This window comes from Sceloporus undulatus, chromosome 2 (assembly GCF_019175285.1).
Source record: "Sceloporus undulatus isolate JIND9_A2432 ecotype Alabama chromosome 2, SceUnd_v1.1, whole genome shotgun sequence".
Classification (NCBI taxonomy): Eukaryota; Metazoa; Chordata; class Lepidosauria; order Squamata; family Phrynosomatidae; genus Sceloporus; species Sceloporus undulatus.
This window is the reverse complement of record NC_056523.1, coordinates 270,528,580-270,552,489: the sequence shown is the minus strand read 5'-3', so window position 1 is coordinate 270,552,489 and position 23,910 is coordinate 270,528,580. Positions and strand designations below refer to the sequence as shown.

The 23,910-nt window shown below is 38.4% G+C and overlaps 1 protein-coding gene across 3 annotated transcripts in view; it reads left to right on the top strand.

The window, feature by feature from the left end:
- FER (FER tyrosine kinase) overlaps positions 1-23,910 on the top strand; it is a 204,584-nt gene that overhangs the window by 144,910 nt on the left and 35,764 nt on the right. For 2 of the 3 annotated variants that reach the window (XM_042451397.1, XM_042451398.1), the window contains exon 17: positions 5,383-5,506. In XM_042451397.1, coding sequence (XP_042307331.1) covers positions 5,383-5,506 — 124 coding nt within the window. Of the gene's footprint in view, positions 1-5,382; positions 5,507-19,001; positions 20,280-23,910 lie in introns of those variants that run through there. The other variant, XM_042451399.1, reaches the window with a different exon arrangement.

Genomic DNA, 23,910 nt, shown 5'->3' with positions numbered 1-23,910 from the left:
TACACTTTTGCTTGGTCAGGATAATCCGTGTTAGAGACTCAGCACATCTTCCTATTCCACAGGCATCTGAATTCTCAACAAAATCAGTGGCTCTTACACAGAAAATGCTACTTCCAGCACAGAAAATGCTATTTCCTGCATCTACACCCCAAGAGTGTGAATTTTGCACAGAATCATTTTCTCCACAGACTGTACTATTGCATCCTGTAAAGAGAATGCTGTTTTCTACACCAAAAATTGACATGCAGCTTTTGTGTACAATTCCAAACTGCAAATAGTGTGCAAAAACTGCATAGTTTTCAAAGATTTTCTTGCAGTGGAAAGAAAATTGTTAAAAATTACTTACTGTTTCATTTAATAACTAATTTATTGAAGAATAACATCCCTATATAATGCATACTAGGTTGGTTCTCTAGGAAAATATTATGGATGGTTGAATTCTTACTTTGATCTGACCTGGCATTCATCAATAGCATCACCTGTTTAGAGAGTACCAGAGCCACTCCTCCATGAATCAATGGAAAAGGAAGGAGATTGGTGACAGGGATGCCTTGTAGCCATCTCAGTCACCTGCCATTTCAAAGGTGTTCCACACCACCAGCATAATGCATTCTTTTTCACCCAACGCTGCTGTTATACTGATAAGCCATACACTGCAATTGTACAAAATTTCACCATACAAATATTTTATAATAGCTAAGTACAAAAAAAAATACATGCCACATTTCAAATACACTAATATGTAAGTGACAGTTTATTGATACTGAGTAATTATTAATTAAAACAAGCCTTTTATTAAAGTCTTTGGGCCAAACTGATTTTATCCAGCCTGCATATGTTTTTATGATTCAAGATGGTTTTAACAAGTTGTCTTTTTTATATTAAGAAATCATTCAATATATTTTAAATCTTTTTAAACCTTTGTAATTATTATTTGTTTTAAGTTGTTTCTATTGTAAGCTGCCCAGAAATCTTCGAATAAATGGCAGGATATAACCATTCAAATAAATAAATAAAACCAGACTGCTGTAATGCAATTTAGCCCTATTATTATTATTATTATTATTATTATTATTATTATTATTATTACTACTACTACTACTACTACAGTGGGTCCTCGCCTTACGCGGGGATCTGTTCCGGATCCCTCCGCGTAAGGCGAATTCCACCTACGCTCAAGCCCCATTGTAAACAATGGGGCTCGTGCACGGTGGCGTGGCGGTGTGCAGGGTGCAACGGGCGCATGTGCCCATTCAATTGAATGGGCGCGCGCCGCCCCTTCCGCCCCGCACGCACCCCGCGGCTTGAGAGCGTATGCTCAAGCCGCGTATGACGCGGGCACACTGTATTAACCTTTATTTATAAAGCGCTGTAAATTTACACAGCGCTGTACATACACACTTTTAGTTAGACAGTTCCCTGCCCTCAGGCTTACAATCTAACACAACACAAAAGAAGAAGGAATGGTGGCTGGGAAGGGGATGAGGTCCAGGAGTTCTTCTCTACCTCTGAGGCCTGGACCAAGGCAGATGGATTGGTGGGAGGGCTTGGCTTCTTAATGGATGATCTACTCTCTCTCGGAGGCCTCTCTCCCCTCAAGATGGTGGTCGGAAGGAGGGCTTTTCTTCTTAGTAGGCGAGCCCTCAATGAGATCTGCTGAAATATAGGAGGAGGGGAAGGGGAAGGGATCAGTGGTGGGAAATTCGGTGTCATAAGGATGAGCATATTTCACCTTCTCCCTGACTCCCACTCAGGAAAACCTTACACACCACAACTCTCTTCACCCAGGTTTTCACCCTAGGTTAATGTCACTCACACAGAACCTGGCTCATATTACAGATGTTATTGATGGATACCACCTTGACTGCTTACTGAGCAGAACTGTACCTATAACTTAGCATGTGTAAATTTTATACAAATATGTGGCTGCATTTGCCTACTTTTTTGGTGAAACATTTCTAGTATTTGGCAATACATAGCAGCAGGATATGCCTTTTGGATCAACAGAATAACTGGTATGTCTGTCATGCAAGCACATGAGTAGTAACCCCATTGGTGTTATCACATAAGTAAGGAATGCAAAGGCAAACCCGCTCTGAACAAATGTTACCAACATAATCCCACAATAGTTTCACCTTAGAGTCGCCAGAAGCTGGAAACAACTTGAATGCACAAAACAAATTTAAGCTTCCTGTTCCCAAACTCTTTGTTTTTTGCTTCATTGGAAATTAACTCCTGATTTTTGATGGAATTCTGGAATTTTTTTAGTCATTGTAGGTAGTTGCTTTGAAGAGAGCCTCCTTGTGTTCTAATTTAGCTGGTGTTCTTTTGGTTAGCTAATTGGAATGATAAAAAGTGGAGCATAAATATATATGTTCTCTCTATTTTTATACTCTTCAGCCAGCTTTTTTTCTGCTATAACACAAATATACTAGTTGTTCTGAAGTCCTGGCTGATTCTGGAGGTTTCATGACAAGGCCTCTTATCTCTTACTTGTGTTCATACTTCCCTGAGACATATCCTTCTTAAGCTTTACAATGTTTGCAGGGCTAGTGCTCTGTTTTAATTAAAACACTTGACTCCCACTTTAAACCATAATATTCAGCCCTTCCAGTGCTTTGGGCACCTTTTCCTAGCAGTGCAATTTTCTCAGGTTGTCTTTTCTGGGGATTGTATCATGTTTCTACAATAGATTCATTTTATATTTAATGTCTATTCTTTATGAAAGCATACATTTCTATAAAGTATGCTGTGTTGAAGAGAAAGTACCACATATACTCAACTGTAAGTCAATCTCATGTATAAGTCGAGGGCAAATTTTGGGGCCAAATTTATGGATTTTAGTATGACCCGTGGATAAGTTGATGGTAAAATTTAGATGCTCCTCAGATCCATGTGGCTCTGCAGTGTTTTCCCAGCAGTGGACAGAAGGTGTTTCTTTTCTGCAGCAAGGAAACACCAAAGAATCCCGGTTGCAGCCATTTTTTCCTTGGAGTGGGGTTAAACAGTCACAGGTGCCCTCTGTCCCTTCAAAACCCACAAAGAAACCTACTTTTACAGTAGTTTCCCCCTGGAATGGAAGCTCTTTACTGCTGGCCCATCCACAGTTGTCTGCAGTGCAGTGGCTGGCTTGTCTTCTAACAAAGGGTGAGGAGGAGGCAGGGTGAAGAATCCGTTTGGGAGATCCAAACATAAAAGGAGCTAAGGCAGGGAAGGAGAGAATGTGTGTGTGTGTGTGTGTGTGCGCGCATGCATGCATATGCACACACTTACTAGACTAGAGAAAGTGGTGGAGATCTGTTTGTTTGTGACAGGATCAGCTGTTGCTTCCTGAGATATGAAAATTGCCCTGCACTCACTCTCTTTGTTTCCAGCAGCCCATTCCCAGGCATGAAGAGAAAGTGGGGAGGAAGGTGTGTGTGCGTTTGTCACTGAATGAGCTGCCATCATTGGCATTACCATGTTGACCTGTATATAAGTCGACCCAGAATTTTTGGGGTCGATTTTTGGGGCATAAATTTCTTGGCTTATAGACAAGTATGGTATATCTCCTAACAATCCCATAGTTCATCAGAAGGTAATCACTGACCTCCAGTTTCTTGAAGGGATATGGAAACAATTGAATTTGCATTTTATTCTCTTATTTCATTTCCCTGAAGACATACTTGATCTTACAGTTAACAAATAAAATGTCAGTTTCTGTTGATGTATCTTAAACTATATAAACAACTTAATAGATGCTTTTCAAAATAAGTGTGAGAGGGAACATTGATTTTAATAAGCTATACCTGACATGTTCTCTTCTTTCCTTCTTTTTCTGCACTGGATTGATTCAGAAGATTCAGACACTACCTGTAGCTATTTTGTGTATGTGTCCCTGCTTCAGTGAAGTCACTTGGTTCACAGTGTAGCTAGAATCAAATCTATTCACGTTACCATTCACAATCCTAGCCATTTAACTCTCCCCCATGCTTTTCTGTCTCTTAAAAGAAAGTGTGTCCAGTGAGGTAGTAACCAAAAAAATCTTCACTAGCCTCTTTTCTAATCTCCACAAAGGACATTTACAACAGCCACAAGAGAAATTATCTAATGGATTTAAAGCTTGTTTAAAGGAGCTAGAAGCAGAAAATAAAGCTAAATTAGGCTTGCCATATCCTGGTTTTACCTGGGACAATCCCAGTTTTGGGGCCCTGGAATGGTCCCCGGCCAGGTTTGGCAGTTTGTCCCGGGCTCAAGGGGTCCGGGTGCTTGCAATCCCAGCCACAGCTCCTCCTCCTCTAGGCTTGGTCAGAGGAGCTGCCTGCAGTGCCTCCACTGCCCATAAGGGACAGCGGCTGGCCCAGAACAGGAGCAGCGCATGTAGGAGAAGCTGTGGTGGGGCCGCTACCGCCATTTCCCGTGCTTTTGGCACGGCAAAGGCGGTGGGGTAAAGAGAGAGACCTATGTAGGCCTCTCTCTTTGGCGGGGGGTTGGGGCTCCTGTCACCGCTTGCTGCGCTTTTGGCGTAGCAGCGGTGGCGGGGTAGGGGGCTCTGTGGCTGCTGCCACGCTTTGGCGCAGCAGCAGCAGCCATGGAGCAAGGAGAGAGGCAATAGATCTCTCTCTGGTGGCGGGGGTGGGGGTGGGGGGATCTCCATGGCTGCTGCCTTGCCTCCTCTTCTTCCCCTCTTCCTCCTCTTCTTCTTCCTCCTCTTCTTCCTTCTCCTCTTCTTCCTCCTCCTCTTATTTTTATCTTCTTTTTTCTATTCTTCTCCTTTCTCCTCCTTTTCTTCTTTCTCCTTCTCCTTCATTTTTCTTCTCCCCCCTTCTTCCTCCTCTGTTGTTGTTGTCCCTTATATAAAATGGAAAATCAAAGTTTGCTATCAGGAATTCATACTTTTTTTTAATATTTTCAAGCTGTGGATGCTTGAATCTGTGGGTAACAAACCCATGTATAAGGAGGGCTGACTGTACTGACCTAGTTGAATGGATGATTTACCTCTGTATGCACCTGAGCTTCCAGATCGTTGCACATCATTAAAACAATTCCCTAAAACTCTTCTTCTGCTCATAGTTATAAATTTGTCTGGATATTAACTGTTCCCTCCTTTCATCACAACCTGCAAATAGCCTATTCCTTTTCAAATCATAAATAGTATTTGTGCACAGGAAATGAGGGAGGTAGCATTCTACAAAAATATGCTGCAGAAGTATTTAACAAGCTAACATCTCAAGCAGCTTAAGGTAAACTGTCCATTGGTTTTGATGTTAGCTTCTTCTTCTTTTTTAATCCTAGCTAAAATTGGTTGGAAAGCACAGCTGAAAATGGAAATCCTCCTTACTAATGAGAGTTAAATGAAAATATTCACCTCATTTTTCATTGTCCATTTGTTTCTTTCTTTAGGAGGTGATTTCCTCTCCTTTCTGAGAAAGAAGAAGGATGAACTAAAAACCAAGCAGTTAGTGAAATTTGCATTAGATGTTGCTGCTGGGATGGCATATCTTGAATCGAAAAATTGTATACACAGGTAAGAGAAATTCACATTTTCTCTTCTATAGTTTTGACCTTGTGGCTATCAAGAAAAGTGTATGAATATATAAATTGTACAGCAGAGGATTGGTTTTTCCTATTTTTCAAAATAGTGTTTTTGTTAACAGCCATCATTTGTTGTGTGTGTGTCAGCCTTATTCTCTTTCCAATGGACGGGCCATATTGTGCCTCCATTCATACTGCAGTGCATAGTGCAGTCCCAAGGCCAGTGGCAATAGGAACCAGTAATGGGGAAGGAACTATGTTCTGTGCAACATCTTCTCCAGTGGCCGTTATTTTCAGGCAGTCTGGATTTTCACATGCCATGATGTTCTTCTTTGAAGGATGTGTTCGCAACTTGTCAATGGACTGCTTGCTGATGGAGTCCAAAGAGTGTATGTGTTTAGCAACCTAGGGCAACCTAGATATATTTTCCTACATAGATGCATTTGATACATGTTTGATATATTTTACCATATTACTGTTGTTTCACTCAGGTTTATCCCTTCACGTAATGAATTTTAACTGACTATATATTGACTTGTTTATCTCACTTCACATTTGTTATCTGATAGACAGCATAAAATGTTAAGATTTAAATTCAAGAATTTTGAAAAGGACTTACTGAAACATAGTCCTGGTTTATGATGTAGTGTTATTTGGTCCTCCCCTTCCCATACCTCCTCATGTCAAGTATAGCTACAAGGTGGAGATGAACAGCTTTTACTTTTCAGTGATAAGCAGTATGTGCAAATCTTAACAATGCTGTAGGAAAGAAATCAGTTTCATAAAATTGTAACTTGTACTTGGATTCTATTACTAAAATGTAGTTGGGAACAGATACTATCTGTCCAAGTTCATACATAATCCTAATTTGTGTTTGTTAAAAATGGAAGCCAGAGTTTCTGATTTATTCTTTATTTGTATAACAAAATAGGAGAAGTGCAGAGATATAAGCCCAAAAGTTGCCTAGGCTTGTTCAGATAACTCGTAAAACACAGTTTTGCATTAGGCCAATGCTTCTTGTGTGGTTTTTGAAATAAAGCCTTTTGTTGTTATTGTTGTTGTTGTTGTTTACAAAAATAGTTAACTGTATTTGAAACTAATGTTGAGTTTATAAGCTTTTTCCACCTGGAAAAAACAAGAATAGTTTCCCTCGGATATCCATGTGCTATTTACAAAGCTGCATTTATTATATCATTTTAGTTCTTATCAGTTCTTTTCCATATGCTAAAGTTTGGTACTGCAGGATGTTATGCAGGGGGGAGCAGTTTCCTGTCATTAATTTTTCAGTGTTGGTGCATACAGGATTGTGGATAAAGATTAGTGTGATATTGGCTTATAATAATTATCCTGGTGCCATTCCTGATCATGGATACTGAGAGAAATGCAGCTGTATTCACAGGAATGGCTGCTAGCTTGCCATGTATACATAAGACATATTGAGTGAAGCCATTGATCCATCTAGATCAATATTGCCTAGCTGAAAAGTAGCAGCACCTCGAAGTTTGAGAAAGGAATTTTTCTGAGCTCTACTTTGAGATGCCAGGGATCAGACTTGTAGCTTGGTGCATGAAGTATACAAGTGAGCTCTTCCACAAAATATATTTCTGGAACTCTATAAAAAAATGAATGTGTGTGTGTGTGTGTGAGAGAGAGAGAGAGAGAGAGAGAGAGAGAGCGCTTTATCGCATTGGCTCCTTCCGTTCCGTTCTGAGCACGGAACGGAAGGAGCAGGGACGAGTGCGGAACAAGTGGGGGAGGGATTTTACCACACGCACCCGTCCCTCATTTGTTCCGTTCCCCCTCTCTTCCATTCTTAATCCGTTCCAGAGGGGGAAATTTTTGAGAACTGTTCTGAACAGTTCTCAAAAAGCGTTCCCTCTGGAACGGAATGGGCAGGGAAGAGAGGGGGAACTGAACGAGTGAGGGATGGGTGTGTGCGGTAAAATCCGTCCCCTACTTGTTTCCATTTCCTGCCGGGCCGGGCCGAGAACCCGGTGCGATAAAGTTCACTGAGAGAACAACTATAACTATAATTACACGACTTTAGTTTTTATGCAGTCACAACAGTGAACTCTATGAATAATAGATTCTTGTTGTGTTGACCAGGGTGTTGGTCCTTTCTTGTGAAGCCCTAGTCATGAGCAGACTTTGTCTACAAAACTTCAGAGCTGGCCTGGGCTCTCAGATCATCAGAAAAGGCCCTTCTCTCAGTCCCAGCACTTTTGCAAGTATGGTCAGTGGGGACACAGAGAATGCCTTCTTGGTGGCTGCCCCTAAACTCTGGAACTCATTTTCCAAAAAGGGCAAAATGGCTCCCTCCTTACTGGCCTTCCAGCATCAGGCTAATTTTTTATTATTATTATTCAGACAGGCTTTTAAAACAAAAAGATTTTAAAGAACGTGGTAGGGAGTGATGAAATGTTTGAATGATTATTTTTAAGAGATTTTATCTTTTGAAACTGCATTATATTATTTTATTGTGTGATTTACTTTAATGCTGCAATAGTTTAATCCTATTTTAATGTAACTTTTTATGTTTTTAATTTTGTTGATCTTTTAAATTGTGAACTGCTTTGTATCTCAATTTTGGAGAAAAAAGAATCATCATCATCATCATCATCATTCAAAACTATAATAAGATAAATTGATAAAAGGTTTTGTGTACCAATAGTCTTAATTATGAGACAGGGAAGCCATTTTAGCATATTTGTACATTGCCAGATCTAGGCATAAAGAAATCTTGGACACCATTTAAGTAGCTCATAACGTCAGTTCACCCCAAATATCTTTTAGAGAATTGATAATACAATTAATAATAGTCCTAATTTGAGAAGATGCTTCCAGAAACCACTATATATATGCATTGAAAACACTTGACTAACTAAACATGCAAGTTATTTGTAACAGTTTTATAAAGCATTATTTGTACCTCTTACTTTGTGTACATAATAGTTTAAGTGGAGTTCCTCATGCCATTGCCTGAAACTCCTAAAGCATATTTTTGTAGTGCAGTGTATGAAAAATAACACATTTACTGCTACAGATATCTAGATCTTGTAGCTGCTGGATGTGTTTATCACTCTCATTTGACGTTCTGTTTTGGGCACTTCTGATCAAGAGGAATACTTAAAATTCAGATCAAGAATGCATTTTTTCTTGTATGAAAAGTATCAAAATTCTCTATTGATAGATGGAACTCATAGTTGTATAATTTACCCCAAGATTTTTGAAGAACTTTACAGGTTTTCTTAGTACAGAATATCAGGTTTATTAATGAGTCTGAACATCCTGAACAATTAATATTTAAATAGGACGTTACTGTTAAAATATCTCTTTCCGCTTATAAAGCAGATTAGCCATTTATTCCAATCGCATTTGGCCAGTATAAAATGCCTCTAGATAGAATGCTTTGAATTGCTACTTATCAGGTTCTTCTCCATAGTACACTTTTTCTTTAAACCCACCTCCAGAACTACTCATAAGCCTTCAAGGCAAAGCTAGAGTTCAGCCAGAATACATTGGAGATTCCACAGTGCTCGTGGGAAATTTTTATTTGAACTATTAGTTTTCAAGCTGTCTTCTGCTCTTTGAAGCACATTAAACAGGGCTTTTTTCACAGTAATATCATCCACTAAGGGTCAGGCACACGTGAATATTATCCTGTTTCATTTAATTTGTTATGGATCCATAGTAGTTTGTCACACTGACATGGCAATATTGTGGATATTTGTTCTTTAGAAAAATTGCTTTTCCAACAATAAGTTACAAAACCAGATTCCTTTTAAAAGTAATTTTGGAAGTGAAAAGCATTTGCTTTACCTCTGAATGAGCTAAACATGTAACTTAATGTTTCTCTATGCCCTCTTCTGTTTCCTCTCATACTTCAATGCTTTTCTCTCCTTATTTATGTAAATATTATGAGAGTTTTTCTGTTAATACAATTTTACAAATGCTTAGTTCCCCACCATTTAAGACAGTGAGGCAGCAGAATAGTATCTGATCATTAATGAGAAATTTTAATTCTCTGGAGTGAAATTTCTTCCCTCTCCTCCTCCCCTTCTGATTCCTTGAATATGTGGAATCATTTCTTATATAAATTGCATTAACAGACAGATTTGTTATTATCATATCTTCCATTTGAGTCATTAAAAAAAAACCTTCGCCTGCAGAAAGCCATAATGCAGATACATGACTGAATGAAAACCTCTTTGGTACATAAATATAAATATCTTATGAAAGCTTTACTCTGTATTTTGCATTATGCAACACTGTGAATCATTACATTGTTTTATTGTCCAAAACAGGTGGAATTATATAAAAACAACAAGGGCATTTTTTTTTAAAAAAATAACTATTCTCATATTATCAAAGTACAATTATTAAACATAATTTGTTGAAGTAAGGACCAAAACAGACAGCCCTGAAGTGATGGCTTGATGTCGCCCCGTTGATCACTGCATTGGGATCACAGCCACCACACATCATGGCCCTGATCTGGTGCTTCTATACCACTCCTTTTTGGGCTGGAAAAAAGGTGCCCTTTTCTCCACCACCATGGCTTTTTGTCATTCCTGCTATGTGCGATGTCTAAACGCTGCACTGCCAGAGTGCTGTAAAGCTGCTGCTGTGTAAATGACCAGACGGCTTCACAGCAGCTTCCTACCAGCTTGGGGGCGTCCATTGTGGGTACACCGCACCCCAAGCCACCGGGAAGCTTTCCCGTTTTTGCTGGTCTGTTCCAGCCCTAAGTGGAAAGAAACTCTTATCTATTCTTGGGACTGATCCAGTCCCCACTGAAACTGCAAAGATCAGAACTATGTATGTTCCTGGTGGTTGAGTTTTGTTTTTTCTGTCTACACTTGTGATAAAAAGAGCAAGATGGGTGAGAGCTGGGCAAAACCATGTTGTGTTAGATCCCATTGAACATCATCTACATCATTTGTATGCAGATCTTCTGTTCTCTCATACTGATCATATGTTTATATCATCCATTTCTTCCCTAGATGTGTTCAAGGTAGCCAATTGTGACCAAAGCTTCAGTTTATCTCTTCCTTATACGGGAACTCCTTTCTCACCTTAATCAGAATTCACTGCCAAGTTATTGTAATATATTTATATGTATAGTAGCTAGGAATTAGTGTCTGTTGTCCAGATCAAGTCCAGAATCCACCAAATCCCTTAACCAGGCTGTGAATTATAATACGAACAAATTTCGCGTGGAATTGGATTATTTAATTCTTCAATATAATGAAGGTAGGTTTTTTTTCCATTTTTTTATTTTAGAGCATAGGTCCCATCCTAGGGGAAAAGTGGGATATAAATAAAATAAAATTCTATTAAACACAGAGCAATGTCAGACTAGCTCCCAATCAGTTAGCTCAGTCTGATACTAGAGTTCAATACTTGAGGATGTCAATTAGATCTCAACTAGATAGAGCTTACATGAGTGTTGACTTACTACAGTTTTTCTGATTCATTGGATCTCTTCTAGGGAGGATTAACAAGTAGCTTCTCCCTTTTGATTTAAGACTAGGAGTAGATCCATAAAGGGGAAAATAATCTTATCACATGATCTATATTTGCCATTGCTATCTACAGCTATAGATCTCAATACTTATTTCTTTCTCCATGTTACTGTTCCTCCCACATATTAAAACCCCAGTTAAAATAAAAGATAGCATTGAATAACAGAAATGTAGAGTTGGAAGGATCCCAACAGTTAGCTAATACAAACCCCTGCTAGTGCACAAAGTCCTTAACTAAACAAGTCTGACAGATGACAATACTACTATTGTTTTAAAAACTCCAATAAAAAGAATCCAACACCTTTTAAGGTACTTTGTTATACTGTAGACAAGCTTTTACTGTCAGTTAATGTCTTCCTAACATGCAAATCTCTTTTCTTTAATATACATTTATTAGTTTGAGTCTCAACATCTGGAACAGCTGAAAACTGGCTTGCTCCCTCTTCAGGTTTTTAAAGATGGTTATCACAGCATCTCTTAATTTTCTCTCTTTCTGGCTTAACAAATCTACCTACCTCAACCATATCTCATAAACCTCAGTTTCCAGCTTCTTTACTATCTTTATCACCCTCCTTTGGACATCTTCTAGATACTTGCTGATTAAATATAAATATTCCCAAGTTTAGACTCTCAATACAATAGTCTGGATTCACTAAATATCTGGATCATTAATATGAAATATCTTTATTCAACAGATATATACACATTAAAACATCCATATGCATAGCATTTACAATAACAACAAACATCCTTAATACCACCAACATCAAACACATTCTAACTCAGTCATTCATAACATCCTTATCTTCTCCAAGCTTATTTACTCATCTTCATTTTATTGTTTTTATACATTTCCTCCAAACGCCCTCTTATTCCGTTCTCATACCTTCCCTCCTACTCCGCTCTATTTTCTTTCTTGCTTCTCACTACTTCACCTTTCCCCTTATCTCTTTTCTCCATTCATCAAACTTCATCTTACCTTCTCACTTGTCCATCTTACTCTCTCACTTGCTCCAACTTTCTTCACACATTCTTACATTTTCTTCCACCTGGAATAGACTTCCTCACTTGCCCTCTCTGGTTTTTTATTAAAATATATGTATCATTGAACATTCTCCCACCGTTATGTGGGGGTATTGGTGACAGACTTTTATAATAGGATCTGTAGTAAACCAAACCACATAGTTTTGTACATTAATCCACTTGCCAATTACATCCACTGCCTGAGGTAGACCTCTCTCTTGAATGGCCCTGGTTTGGGAAGTAATATTCATTGCTTTGTTAACTGTACCCAAGGCAAGTAATGTTTCAGTTTGATCAGTTTTAAAGATTTGTATTAATAAAGTTAATTGATGCCACATAATTAGGGTCCAAAAGTCCTTGTAATTTCACAAGACTTTCCAAAATCTTTTGATCTGAAACACATTGAAGAAAGCCAGCACAAATGTGACCCTGAAGAACGGAACTGCATAATGTGTTGGATTAAAGAGTGTTATGAGAAATGCTGTGAAAAATGGAATGTCTCCCATAGTTCTGGGTGTGTAGATTCTCTGGCATGACTCTTAAGCAGAAATGCTGGCTCAGCCATAGATTCTAAGCGAGAGCATCACGTAGACCAAGTCATTTTGCAAATCAAGGCATCTAGCTTGGGAAGTTGCAGGCCTCGAAGTTTCACACTTTACATGGGAGATTCAGGTAATTTACAGCCCTAGATGTCTTCCGACAGGGCTAAGAGCAAGAACAATTCCCACCTTTGAATCAATCCACATCAAGGCAATCTTTGCTATGTAGATTTGTGTACCTTTGAAGTACAGAAAACAATATTCGCTTCAGACTAGAGCTGGTCTACTTAAGGACCCCAGATCCTTTGTTTGGTGTGCTAGTCAAGATTTGAGTGTCCTCCACATCACTTTGAATTTTGACTTAGCTCCAACCCTCAACCACCTTCCAGTCCCTTCCTTACGGTGTGGATCCTGAAACTTCTATTCATCATAAGGAGCAGCCTCGGTCAGGTAAGTATCGCCCATCGGCAGGCCTTTTGTCTATATCCACAGCTAATCACTTTATTGCTGAGCTTCTTGGGTGTATGTGATAGAGTGAAATGTTATATTTAGCATGTGTGTATTTCCCCAATAAATTTATCAATTGATTTGAAAAGCTTTGTCTCTGTCAATCCCTTGTTTCTAGCTACCTTTGTATAAAAAAGGATAAGGTCCTAGAGTTAATTAATTGAGCTAATTCAAATTCCCCAAATTTGACTTCAAGTCTAATAAGAGCAATTTCTGTGTTGTGATAATGAGAGATACAGGATACTTTTGTTTGTTTCTTCCGAGGCCCTTCTAAATCTCAAAGGTTTTTTTATAAAAAATTCAGATGTTCTCCACGTCACAAAAATGATTGGTTATTAATAGGATAGCAATTTTTCAGTTTTTGTGTGGTCTTTTAGAAATTTCTCAATTTTGAGGCCTCATGAATATTTTCCCAGTATAGCATTCCCCATTTTGCTGTCCTGACTGCATGCTTTTGGCCTTCATCATGATTCACAGGATGAACTCCTGATCTGCCCAGCACCAACAATCCCCTTTTCCCTTAACCTACTTTTCTGGAAAGTGTTCTTCAGTCCTTTGATTATTCGTTGTGAAGTCTTCTACTATAACATTTAGTGGCAAGCTGCTTTAAGTTTTTCTCTTCTTAAAATATGGAGCTATCGACCTTAATCATTCTTGAGAACTATTTAGTGGGGAGAACCAGGCTAGTTACCAAATCTTGCAACTAAAGCAGATCCATACAACAAGACTGCCAGAAAAGAGGACAATATAGAATTGATTAAATATAAATATTCCTTTCAGACTAGTTGGTTTTAGAAGGTTGCAGTTTATGCCTTTTATAAATAAAGAGCTTAGTGTGCATTCTGTATTCATGGCAAGGTCCTTGATTGTTTGCTGACACCATATTTCAAGATAATTGTCACTGATGCAGTACAATTACTTATAGTATATACAAAATAATTATACTGCTTTTTGCCTTTGGGATGATAGTTTCTTAGACTAAAGGAAAACACATAGTTTGAGTAAAGGTGAATCATTGCCTCAGTGTGTTATTTTTTTTATTGTTGTTCAAAATGTTTATCAGAAAGAAACTAAAGTGAGTCTGAATAATAAGATACATAATCATGTTTTAAAGGTCAGAGAACAGGAGATGGATAGGGTCTCCAGGTATCTGATAAAAGATTTACTTGCTTTGCTTTATTATAAATGTCGCAGCTCATGGAAAAGAATCTTTTATGAGACAGTTCATCTACTCTCTTCGATTTCATAAAGCTGTTATTTTATTTTTAAATAACTTTATTTAGCATTGCACATTGTAAGTTTTGTACACAAGCTGATATATACATATATCTACATGTACATTTATTGGAGCGATCAACAAACAAAGCTAAATGTATTACCAAAACATTTTTTTTTAAAATTCTTCAGTTGCTCAAAAGTGGATTGTATCAGAGGTGGCAGTTAAAAATATTGATGATGCAGTAGTCTTCTGAAGGGGTTTGATAGTGCTAAAATAATCATCATCTAGGTTGAAACCATGAAGTGTTAAGGCCTTATGTGTGTGAATTCAGAATTTTTTCTTTTTTTCCAAAGTACGTGAAAGCAACAGTACATTAGTTCCAAACAAAATCAAATTATAAATGCTGTGATGTTTTGAGAAAAAAACATCTCCACAAGAAATGAGTTGAAAGCCACCAACAATGAATTAACTAGTTCTTTTGTTAATCACTCAAATAAATAAATGTTTTAACTGTTTCATTCTGAGATTCAGAACAAACTTGTCAAAAGTGCTGTTTGTTTTCAATTCTCCTGTAAATACATGTGTATGAGTAGGTATCATTCATTCCAGCCACATATTGCAACATATTTTTCTTTCAAGGTATATGAACTAATGTGGCACAAGTGTTTTAGGGCCAGTACAGACCAACTGGTAAAGTCAGCTTTTACATGGCTTGGGGGCATGATGTTTGGATGCCGCACACCTCCAACATGTCGGAAGCTGCCCTGGCTGGCCAGATGTGGGTGGCTTCAAGACGCTCTGGGGCGCTGCATTTACACGCCACACGCCACCGGAGTGGCTTGAAGCTGCCCTGGGGTTGCAGCCAGGTCGCCTGAGGCGCCTTTTACCAACTCAAAAAAGGAGCAGATCTTTTCTGCTCCTATTTGTGCCAGCTCCAGGGTGGATTGGGGGCATGGTGTGTGTCGCTGGGGCACCAGGCTGGCCCTAATCTGTCTTTTTGTTCTGCCCTTTAGTAACATCACCTTCCACCTCACATGCTACAACTTTTAAACTGTAGTTTGAGTACCCCATAGTTTTGTTGGTCCTATTGAGTTCAACCTATCATACCTCAGCAATAACAAAGTACAAAACTTGGGTTTTTTCCCATTCTGAAAGTGGACATTCAACTCTATCCTAAATTTGATGCAGACTTTAGCCATGCCCCATTCTGCATTGAGTTTGGCCTCTGAGGTGATAGTTTGTCATAATGTTGTCAGATATTTCAATACAAGCATATCTAGACATCTGCTAATTCTATATCCAGGAGTACTTGAGACCTTACTAGAGCTTTGTGTCTTCACTGCTTGGCTTTCCAATACTACACTACACCAATATGTTGCTGTTTTTGTGTGCCTTCAGGTTGCTTCCAACTAATGATGACCCCAAGATGAATCTATCTCAGGTGTTTCTTGGCAAGAGCTGTTTGAAGGGGGTTTGCCTTTACCTTCCTCTATGGCTGAGAAAGTGTGACTTGCCCAAAGTCACCCAGTGGGTTTCCATGGCTGAGTGGGGATTTGAACACTGCTCTCCAGAGTCATAGTTCAATGTCCAAATCACTATACCATTCTAGCTCTCTGATACTACAATACATTTCATGAAATACTGTATACTTTCTCTATTATCTGTAGATTGACCAAAAAGATAGAACTACAATTTTCATTGCTACTGTATTGATTTGGGAACACAAAAACAGGTGATGAACAATATGTTTGCATAATTGTAATTGTAACCCTTGCATTAGTAAAGAGACAGAAATACAGAACATTGTCCTTGCTCATGATCCGCAAACCCCTTCAGAGGAATAGCTGCTTTGACTCTTTTCCGTTCTGAGCCCTCTTAGTCAGGCTCCACTTTGAGAAGTATAGTTACCACAACCATGGGATTGTTAAAATGTTTAAGTCCTTTCCTAATTGGAGCAGTCATATATAAAAATTGTGAGAACAGTCTGTAAAATTCCAATGCATCATTCTGTACTGATGCAAAAAGGAATCCACATAGTTTGGACAGTGGTGAACGTAACCCAGATTTTTCCTCCACAAACCCAAAATGTAAATACCTAATGTCCCATTGTCCGGTTGATGCAAGAAGGAATCCTGACAATTTGGGTTACATCCATCACCAACCAAACTGTATGAGTTCTTCCACCCTTGCAGTATGCATCCAGTGTACCATTCTCATATAAAAATGCTGTAAAGAATGCAAAAACAGAACTTTCAAAGCACAGAAAACCCCACAAACTTGTTCTTTGTGATCAACTAAGTATTGTGAAAGTTTCTCAAAAAATAACTCTTTGGGTTTTCTTTTTATGCATTGACACCCTTGTACAGAACATTTTAGGTTAAGCAACCTGTATCTTGAAATGTATGAGATTTTCTTCTCAGCAATACCTGAATTATTTTAAAGCTGAATGCACAATGCACTTGAAAATATACTGCAGAAAATTCATCCACTTTGGCAAGGAGTTGAACTGGAATTAATGGATATAATTCAGTTTAACTTTTGTAGTGCATGGCAACCAAAGCATCATTCAACAGTTTTTTGGGGAAATAATCTTCATTTAGCTGTGACCGATTAACTTCTGTTTAAGAAACACAGACAGAAAGAGATCTCCTCCTGATTCCTCTCAGGCATACAATTACATAGGAAAATTACTTTCTAGGGCACTCAGGCGTCTTTCCTTCTTCATGTTTGTTTTCCATTGAGTTCAAAGTGGCATGTCTAGGATTTTCCTGTTTGATCTTCACAGCACCATGTAAGCTAAAAGATAGTGACATGGGCTGAAGACATCTTCAGTCCAAAGCCAGCTTTCTGTCCACTAGACTAAAGTGGCTTATTAGAATACTGGATGGCAGAGACAGGGGAGAACATTAGCACAGTAGTTCTACTGGGTGTTGTTACACTAGTGCTAGGGTGGGGTATTTGTTCTTGCTTTTGTGTTACAGCATAAGTAGTGCAGTTAGAATACCAAACTGTTAAGCTGCAAAGATTTCAGGGCAAGGGGGACTTGCAACCAAATATGGAAGTTCTTGTTTACAGTGTCAGCCATAGTCCTTTCCAGATAAGGCTGCCTTTTAAACATAAAAGGAGGGATGTTGCTCATGTTCATTCCTTCACATTCCATCTGCCCCTTCTCAAATCAGACATTTTGATTCAATTCACTCAAGGAAAAGTAACTCTGAATTGATATTTTAGTTGTTTATACCACTTGCAGTGACACATTTCCATTATTCACTCAATAACTTTCTTTCAAAAAGCTTCCAAGAGTGCCTATCTCACAATACTTTTGTGTCAGCACACTAATCTGCTAAATAGAATTGAAGTAAAAATGTATTGATTACTTTATTGATCCTCAGAATTTGATAGTCATTTATAGATGTTTCTCTCCCTGTAATATTGTGCTTTAACAAATGGTTCCTGTGTTTCAGTTTTGTTTTGGTGAGCACTTTTGTCTTTTTCTTAAAAAAAAAATGGAGGAATATGCATGGCTTTATATAGACTATAGCAAAGCCTTTGACTGCATAGACTAAAGCTATTGATTGCTCCTAAGGGATTTGGTATGACACTGCATTTGATTGTCCTGATGTGAAAACTGTACCCAGGTCAAGAAGCCGCTGTTAGAACAGAATATGGAGAAACAAAATGGTTCTCAGTTGGAAAGGGAGTCAGACATGGCTGCATACTACCACCCTGTCTGTTCAATTTATACACAGAAAATATCATACGAAGAACAGGCTTAGACTCAGAGGAAGGAGGATTGAAAATCAGAGGAAGGAATATTAACAACCTAAGATATGGAGATGACACCATACTATTAGCAGAAAGCACCAAAGACCTGGAACAGTTAATAAGGAAAGAAAAGAAAAAAGTGCTAAGGCAAGCTTACTGTTGAACATTAAGAAAACAAAAATAATGATCATGGAGGATTTATAGAAATCTAAAGTAGATGAAGAGGAAGCTGAAATAGTTAAAGAATTTCCACACCTTTGATCAATCATTGATCATAATGGAAATTGTAGTCAAGAAATCAGAGGAAGACTAGGACTGGGAAGGGCAGCTATGAAGGAGCTAGACAAGAACCTGAAGTGCAGAGATACATAATTGCACATTAATGTTAGGATAGCCCATGCCATTGTATTTCCCATCACTGTGGGTGTGAGAGCTGGACAGTGAAGAAAATGGATGGAAAGAAAATCACTTGATTGGAGGTGTGGTGCTGGAGAGGAGTTCTATGGATATTGTGGACTGCTAAAAAGACAAACAAATGAGACATAGAACAAATCAAACCTGAACACTCCCTACAAGTCAAGATGATGAAACAGAAGCTGTCATACTCTGGCCATATCTTGAGAAGGCATGACTCACTGGAAAGGTGGTGGAGGGCAGTAAGAAGAGAGGAAGACAGTGAATGGATAGACTCAATCAGAGACATGGCCCTGAGTCTGCAAGCAGATCTGTTGAGGAAAGGGTGTTCATAGGGTTGCCATGGATCAACATCGATTTGAGGTTAGTTAACACACAGAGACACACACATGATTAAGGCAGAGATAGAATTCTCTAAGACTGTTCAAGCAGATTGATGTTACCTAGGTCTTTCTCTAAAACTATTTGTTTGTACCTCTCCTAAAATATTTTCAGATCAAGAACTAACCTTTGAGCTGTTGCACAACTAGATGAGGACCTCAGGATTCCTGACCCCATTGACCACCAAGAGATATGAAGTGGCAAAAGAGCCCTTGGGGAAAGTAGCAAGCATACCTCATGTCAGCCTCGAGACAGTTGATGCTTCTTACAACAGATTTTACTGAGGCAGCTAAAGGGAAGCACTGTTTCTTGCCTATTATTTTACATGTCCTGGCTGATGCAGCAATTTGTCAGGTGACACCAGTAGTCAGTGGATTATCAGTTTGTCCAATAAAACTGCAGGTCTTGGTCTTACTAGAAAACTTATTTATATAACAAACTAACTCACTCCTGCCTGTGTGCTTAACTTGTCTCTTTCTCTGCTTTTGCTTTGTCTGCTCCTCCATGCTGTGTCCATTTATGATGTGTTCCCTGCTTTTCTGATTATACATTAAATGGTTCTCAGCCTGGTGCCATGAATGGGATCCAAAGATATGCACCAGCATGAGGAGCAGCTATTTTCTTTGTGTGTACTTATATAAGCAGCTTGCATTTCTGCAATACATTTGTTTTAAAGTGTGCGTATCTATGTGTATGTGTGATATATCACATACACCATCTCAAATTCATTTGTTTTCACTGTACTTGTATCGCACAGCATGGATTGATAGTGAAAAAACAATCTACAAAGAAGATAAATTGGAATTAGAAAGAACATTCCTGTGTTAAAAGATACTATTGATTGGGTGCATAAAGTAAAAGTCCATTTCTCCTTGCTAAACAACTAGTCTCCCAGGATAAGAACATTTATTTTTGACCTCCGAGATGCTGATAGTTTTAGATTGGTTATATCAACAGAGAATCAAAGAAACCAACCATCCTTGCTGAAGGGGTAAATATAACAAAAAAAAAAATCCAATTGAAAGAAATGAACAGACTGTTGTTATCATTTCGTATTTAGCCAGGCTGTAGCACAGCAAACTGATAACAAACTCAAAGTAATGATCATTTTGTTTTGTGCACAGTATCGTATTCCTTCCCTTACAAATATTTGGATTTGCTGTTCAGCTAGATTTGCTGGTCAGGAAGTGTCTGAATCTGGGAACTGTACTGTATTTCCTTAACAAGGAGGCAAAATAGACCAGCAGAATGGGTGGCTTGAAGCCGCCCCTTACGAAGCTGGATTGGGGCCACAGCAACCATACACTACAGCCCCAATCTGCCTTGAAGCTACCTGAAAAAGGACAGCAAATTGCCACTCCTTTTTCAGGCCAGCTTTTCCACCCGCGCCATGGCCAGAAGCTGGCTTCGTGATACTCCAACGGTATGCAGCATAAAAACACTGCACTGCTGGAGCATCATGAAATCGCTCCATGTGAAGGTTATATATATATATAATATGGAGAGCACTAGGCAGTACTATTCTTGCCTCTGAACCTTTCGTCATAAGCATAAGTGATAGGTTTACTGTTATCTTGTTATGTAGCCCAGAGTTAGCCATTATCACTCTTATAGGATAGTATCTGTAATCATAATACAGTACTTTGATATATTTTCTAGAATTGCTACCAACATATTTGCATATAAATATTAAAAGTATAAATAGATCTTAATCTTAAATCAATGGCTATATCCCTCCATTAGAAAACTTCCTTTAATTCATATTACACAAGGCTTCTACAATATAAGCAAACTGAATTCATTTTATAAACCCTAAAACTGTTAACTGATCCCAGCGAATACGTGTAAGAAATAAACATTTCCCAGTCTTTTTAAAATTTTGTCAAGGGTTTATTCTTAATCAGAGTTGTCAGTTGTCCATTTCAGCAAGTTCAACTTTCTTCTCCAACCAATCTTTTTGAGTTGGAGTAGCAGCTCCCTTCCACCTCTGAGCATAGACAATTCTCAATGCTATAATTATATGCTGCAAAATCATCCCATGATTCTTTTTCAGAACATCATCCCATAGTCCCAATAGGAAAGTGTCTGGCTTCCACTGCATTTTTTTCTTAAGGATATCTTCCAGCATTTTGCTTATCGAAGTCCGGTATTTCTTTGCTTCACTGTAATTCCACCACAGAGGGCTGGGGGAGTTTCAACTTTTTTCTTACATTTCCATCAGGCATTTCAACTATTTTGTAGCATTTTGATAAATCTGTCAAGAGATCACAAATCGTTGTAAAATTTAGTAGTTTGTCCACATTTTTACCGTTGTTCCATTAAAATTGGGGATCCAATATTTTGAGCCCATTTTACCATACAATCTTTACCCTTCAGTTTCACATCTCAACATTTTACTTGTATATCTTAGCAATCAAATTTTTATCATCAGTACATAATTGAATTTGAAACCCAGATTTAAATATTTCAAAAACCTCAGAGATTTTTGTTCATGTTAAATCTTCCATGTAATTATCTGTATGCAAACCAGTTTACTACATGCCCTTCCAACTTTATTTCATTCCTTCTTTGGGTTTTTACATGTCTGAGCAGATATTTGAACCCTGGTCTCTTGAGTCGTAGGGGATGTGTGGCTATCAATATACATTGAGTCTGGATTTTTATGAGTCATTGTGGTGTAAATGGAGTGAAATCTGGGCAAAACACCGTGCACTGGATCTGGATTATTTTACTGGTGTGGATTCAGCCCTGGTATCAGTATTTACACCAATTGTTCAGTTCATATAAAAATGTTTTCTATATAGTCTGCATCATGTGTAAGCAAACTTATGGCTCTCTCTACATGTTTTTGAACAGCAATTCTGATCAACCATTGTCCACAACTGGTCTTCCTAAAGAGTACTCTTAATCCTGGCCAACATGGTGTTATGATCTGTATGACTCCTGGAAGCAAACCTTCCTAATAAAATTCTGTGTAAAAATAAACCAAGATGATTCGAAAGGACTTCATTCATATTAAGCTAACAAATGGGCAAGTTATAGCCTCCAGATCAGTGTTGGACCACAGTTCCTATCATCATTCACAGTTGGCTATGCTGGCTGGAGCTGATAGGACTTCAGGAGGGCACTAGTTGCCCCCCTTCCAAATTTAAAAGAAACATTTTAAATAGGAGATGATAACAGTATGATGGTTATGCTTAGAAATAGCTGCTTTTTTTCCCAAATTCCAGTCATTAGATCATACTGCAGTTGAAGATATTTTGTGCGTAGTCCTCCCATTTGCTACCGCCTAAGTCAAAATCTTTTCCATTATCATAAAACATCTTTTTCAATCTGTATGTTAGCATTTTCCATTCATAATTTTGCAAACATGCTTTTCTTGTGTTATTGTTCTGATCAAAACTGCCTATAAATAGTCAAATTAACATTCAGTTTTCTGCATATATTTGAATTTCCTTTTGGTACATTCATCCTTTAACCCCATACCCCATCCCAATTGGGAGAATTCACACATGCCATTGATGTAGCTCCAAGAATTAGCAAAAATTATCTGAAAATGCTTCTGAGAAATTTTCTGGTGAAACTAAAATACAGAGAATAGACTACATGAGGCTCTCAGATTATCCTGTCTTCTTTGGATTCTTCAAATAAAATAGGAATGGAAAATGTTATATGCAAGACTAAGCAGGTGTTTAGATAAAAATGAATTTAAATAATGTTTAATCTGTGTTATTAATAAGGGATGTCATAGGAAAAATGTTAGGTTGAATATCAGCCATTAGGAGCTGTTCTAGAATGCATGCCATTTTTAAGAAGATCATCCCAACTGTCAATTGCTTCTGAAAAATAAAATATTGTCCAGGTTCTCAGTGCCTCTTGTGTTGTATCTGTTTGATTAGCCTCTTACTGTGTAACTGTGATCCCTACCTATTCATGTTCTACATTGAATCTGGACTTTGTCATTTAGAATTTAGCCTTTCATCATGTTGACTGATTTTAAAATGCATTCATTATTTTTTCCACCATCTGTGTAATCGTTTATTACTCTGATGTGTGAAATTATAATCTATTTTAGCCTCTTTTTAATGACAGTGGTTAAATCTATTCAGGCATATGTAGCTATTTATGTTAAACCTGACCATTGGTCCTTTTCCCCAGTACTGTCAGTGGTTCCAAAGGGGTTTAGCTAGAGATATCTTGACTTCATTCCCAACCCAGGTATTTGGTTTCCATTTAATTTAAGGGGGTAGAGATGGATTCTCATATTGAGGAGGGAGGTAGCTTGTTTTCTGCTGCTCCAGAGACTAGAACCCAGAACAATTGATGCAAGCTACAGGAGAAGAGATAACCCCTCAACATTAGGAAGAACTTCCTGACAGTAAGGGCTGTTTGACTGTGGAACAAACTCCCTTGGAGTGTAGTGGAATCTCCTTCCTTGGAGGTCTTTAAACAGAGGCTGGATGGCCATCTGTCGGGAGTGCTTTGATTTAGATTTCCTGCATGGCAGAAGGTTGGACTGGATGGCCCTTGCGGTCTCTTCCAGCTCTATGATTCAATGATTCTGTGGATGGAATCTGTAACACAGAGCTTTAGAGCTCCCTCTCTACTGTGTGCTGTGACCCTGATCCAATTCAGCATTTTATGTGGCTGCTCTTGAAAGATTACCATGTTGGAAGTATCTAGAAAATAATTACAGATTGCACCCTTTCTCATTTTTTGTTCTTTGACATTTTTTCTCTTTCACATAGACATACCCCAAGCACACCTACATTCCCTGATTGCGTGCTGTGAGTTGTATATTACTAGAATCACAGTCAAAGAGGCTGCTGGAGAGAGGCCAATAGACATACAGGAGACTAGTAGTGAGATGATGGGGCTGGGTTACTATTACAACTGTCCCATTACATTCAGCCATCCTGGATAAGTGTTCCACTGAGTTGCTCTTCTTGCCATGGCTATCAACTTTCTGAAGTCTATATTAGATGGTTTCCTCCTTGAGTTAATAGATTAGGTCCAGAACTGC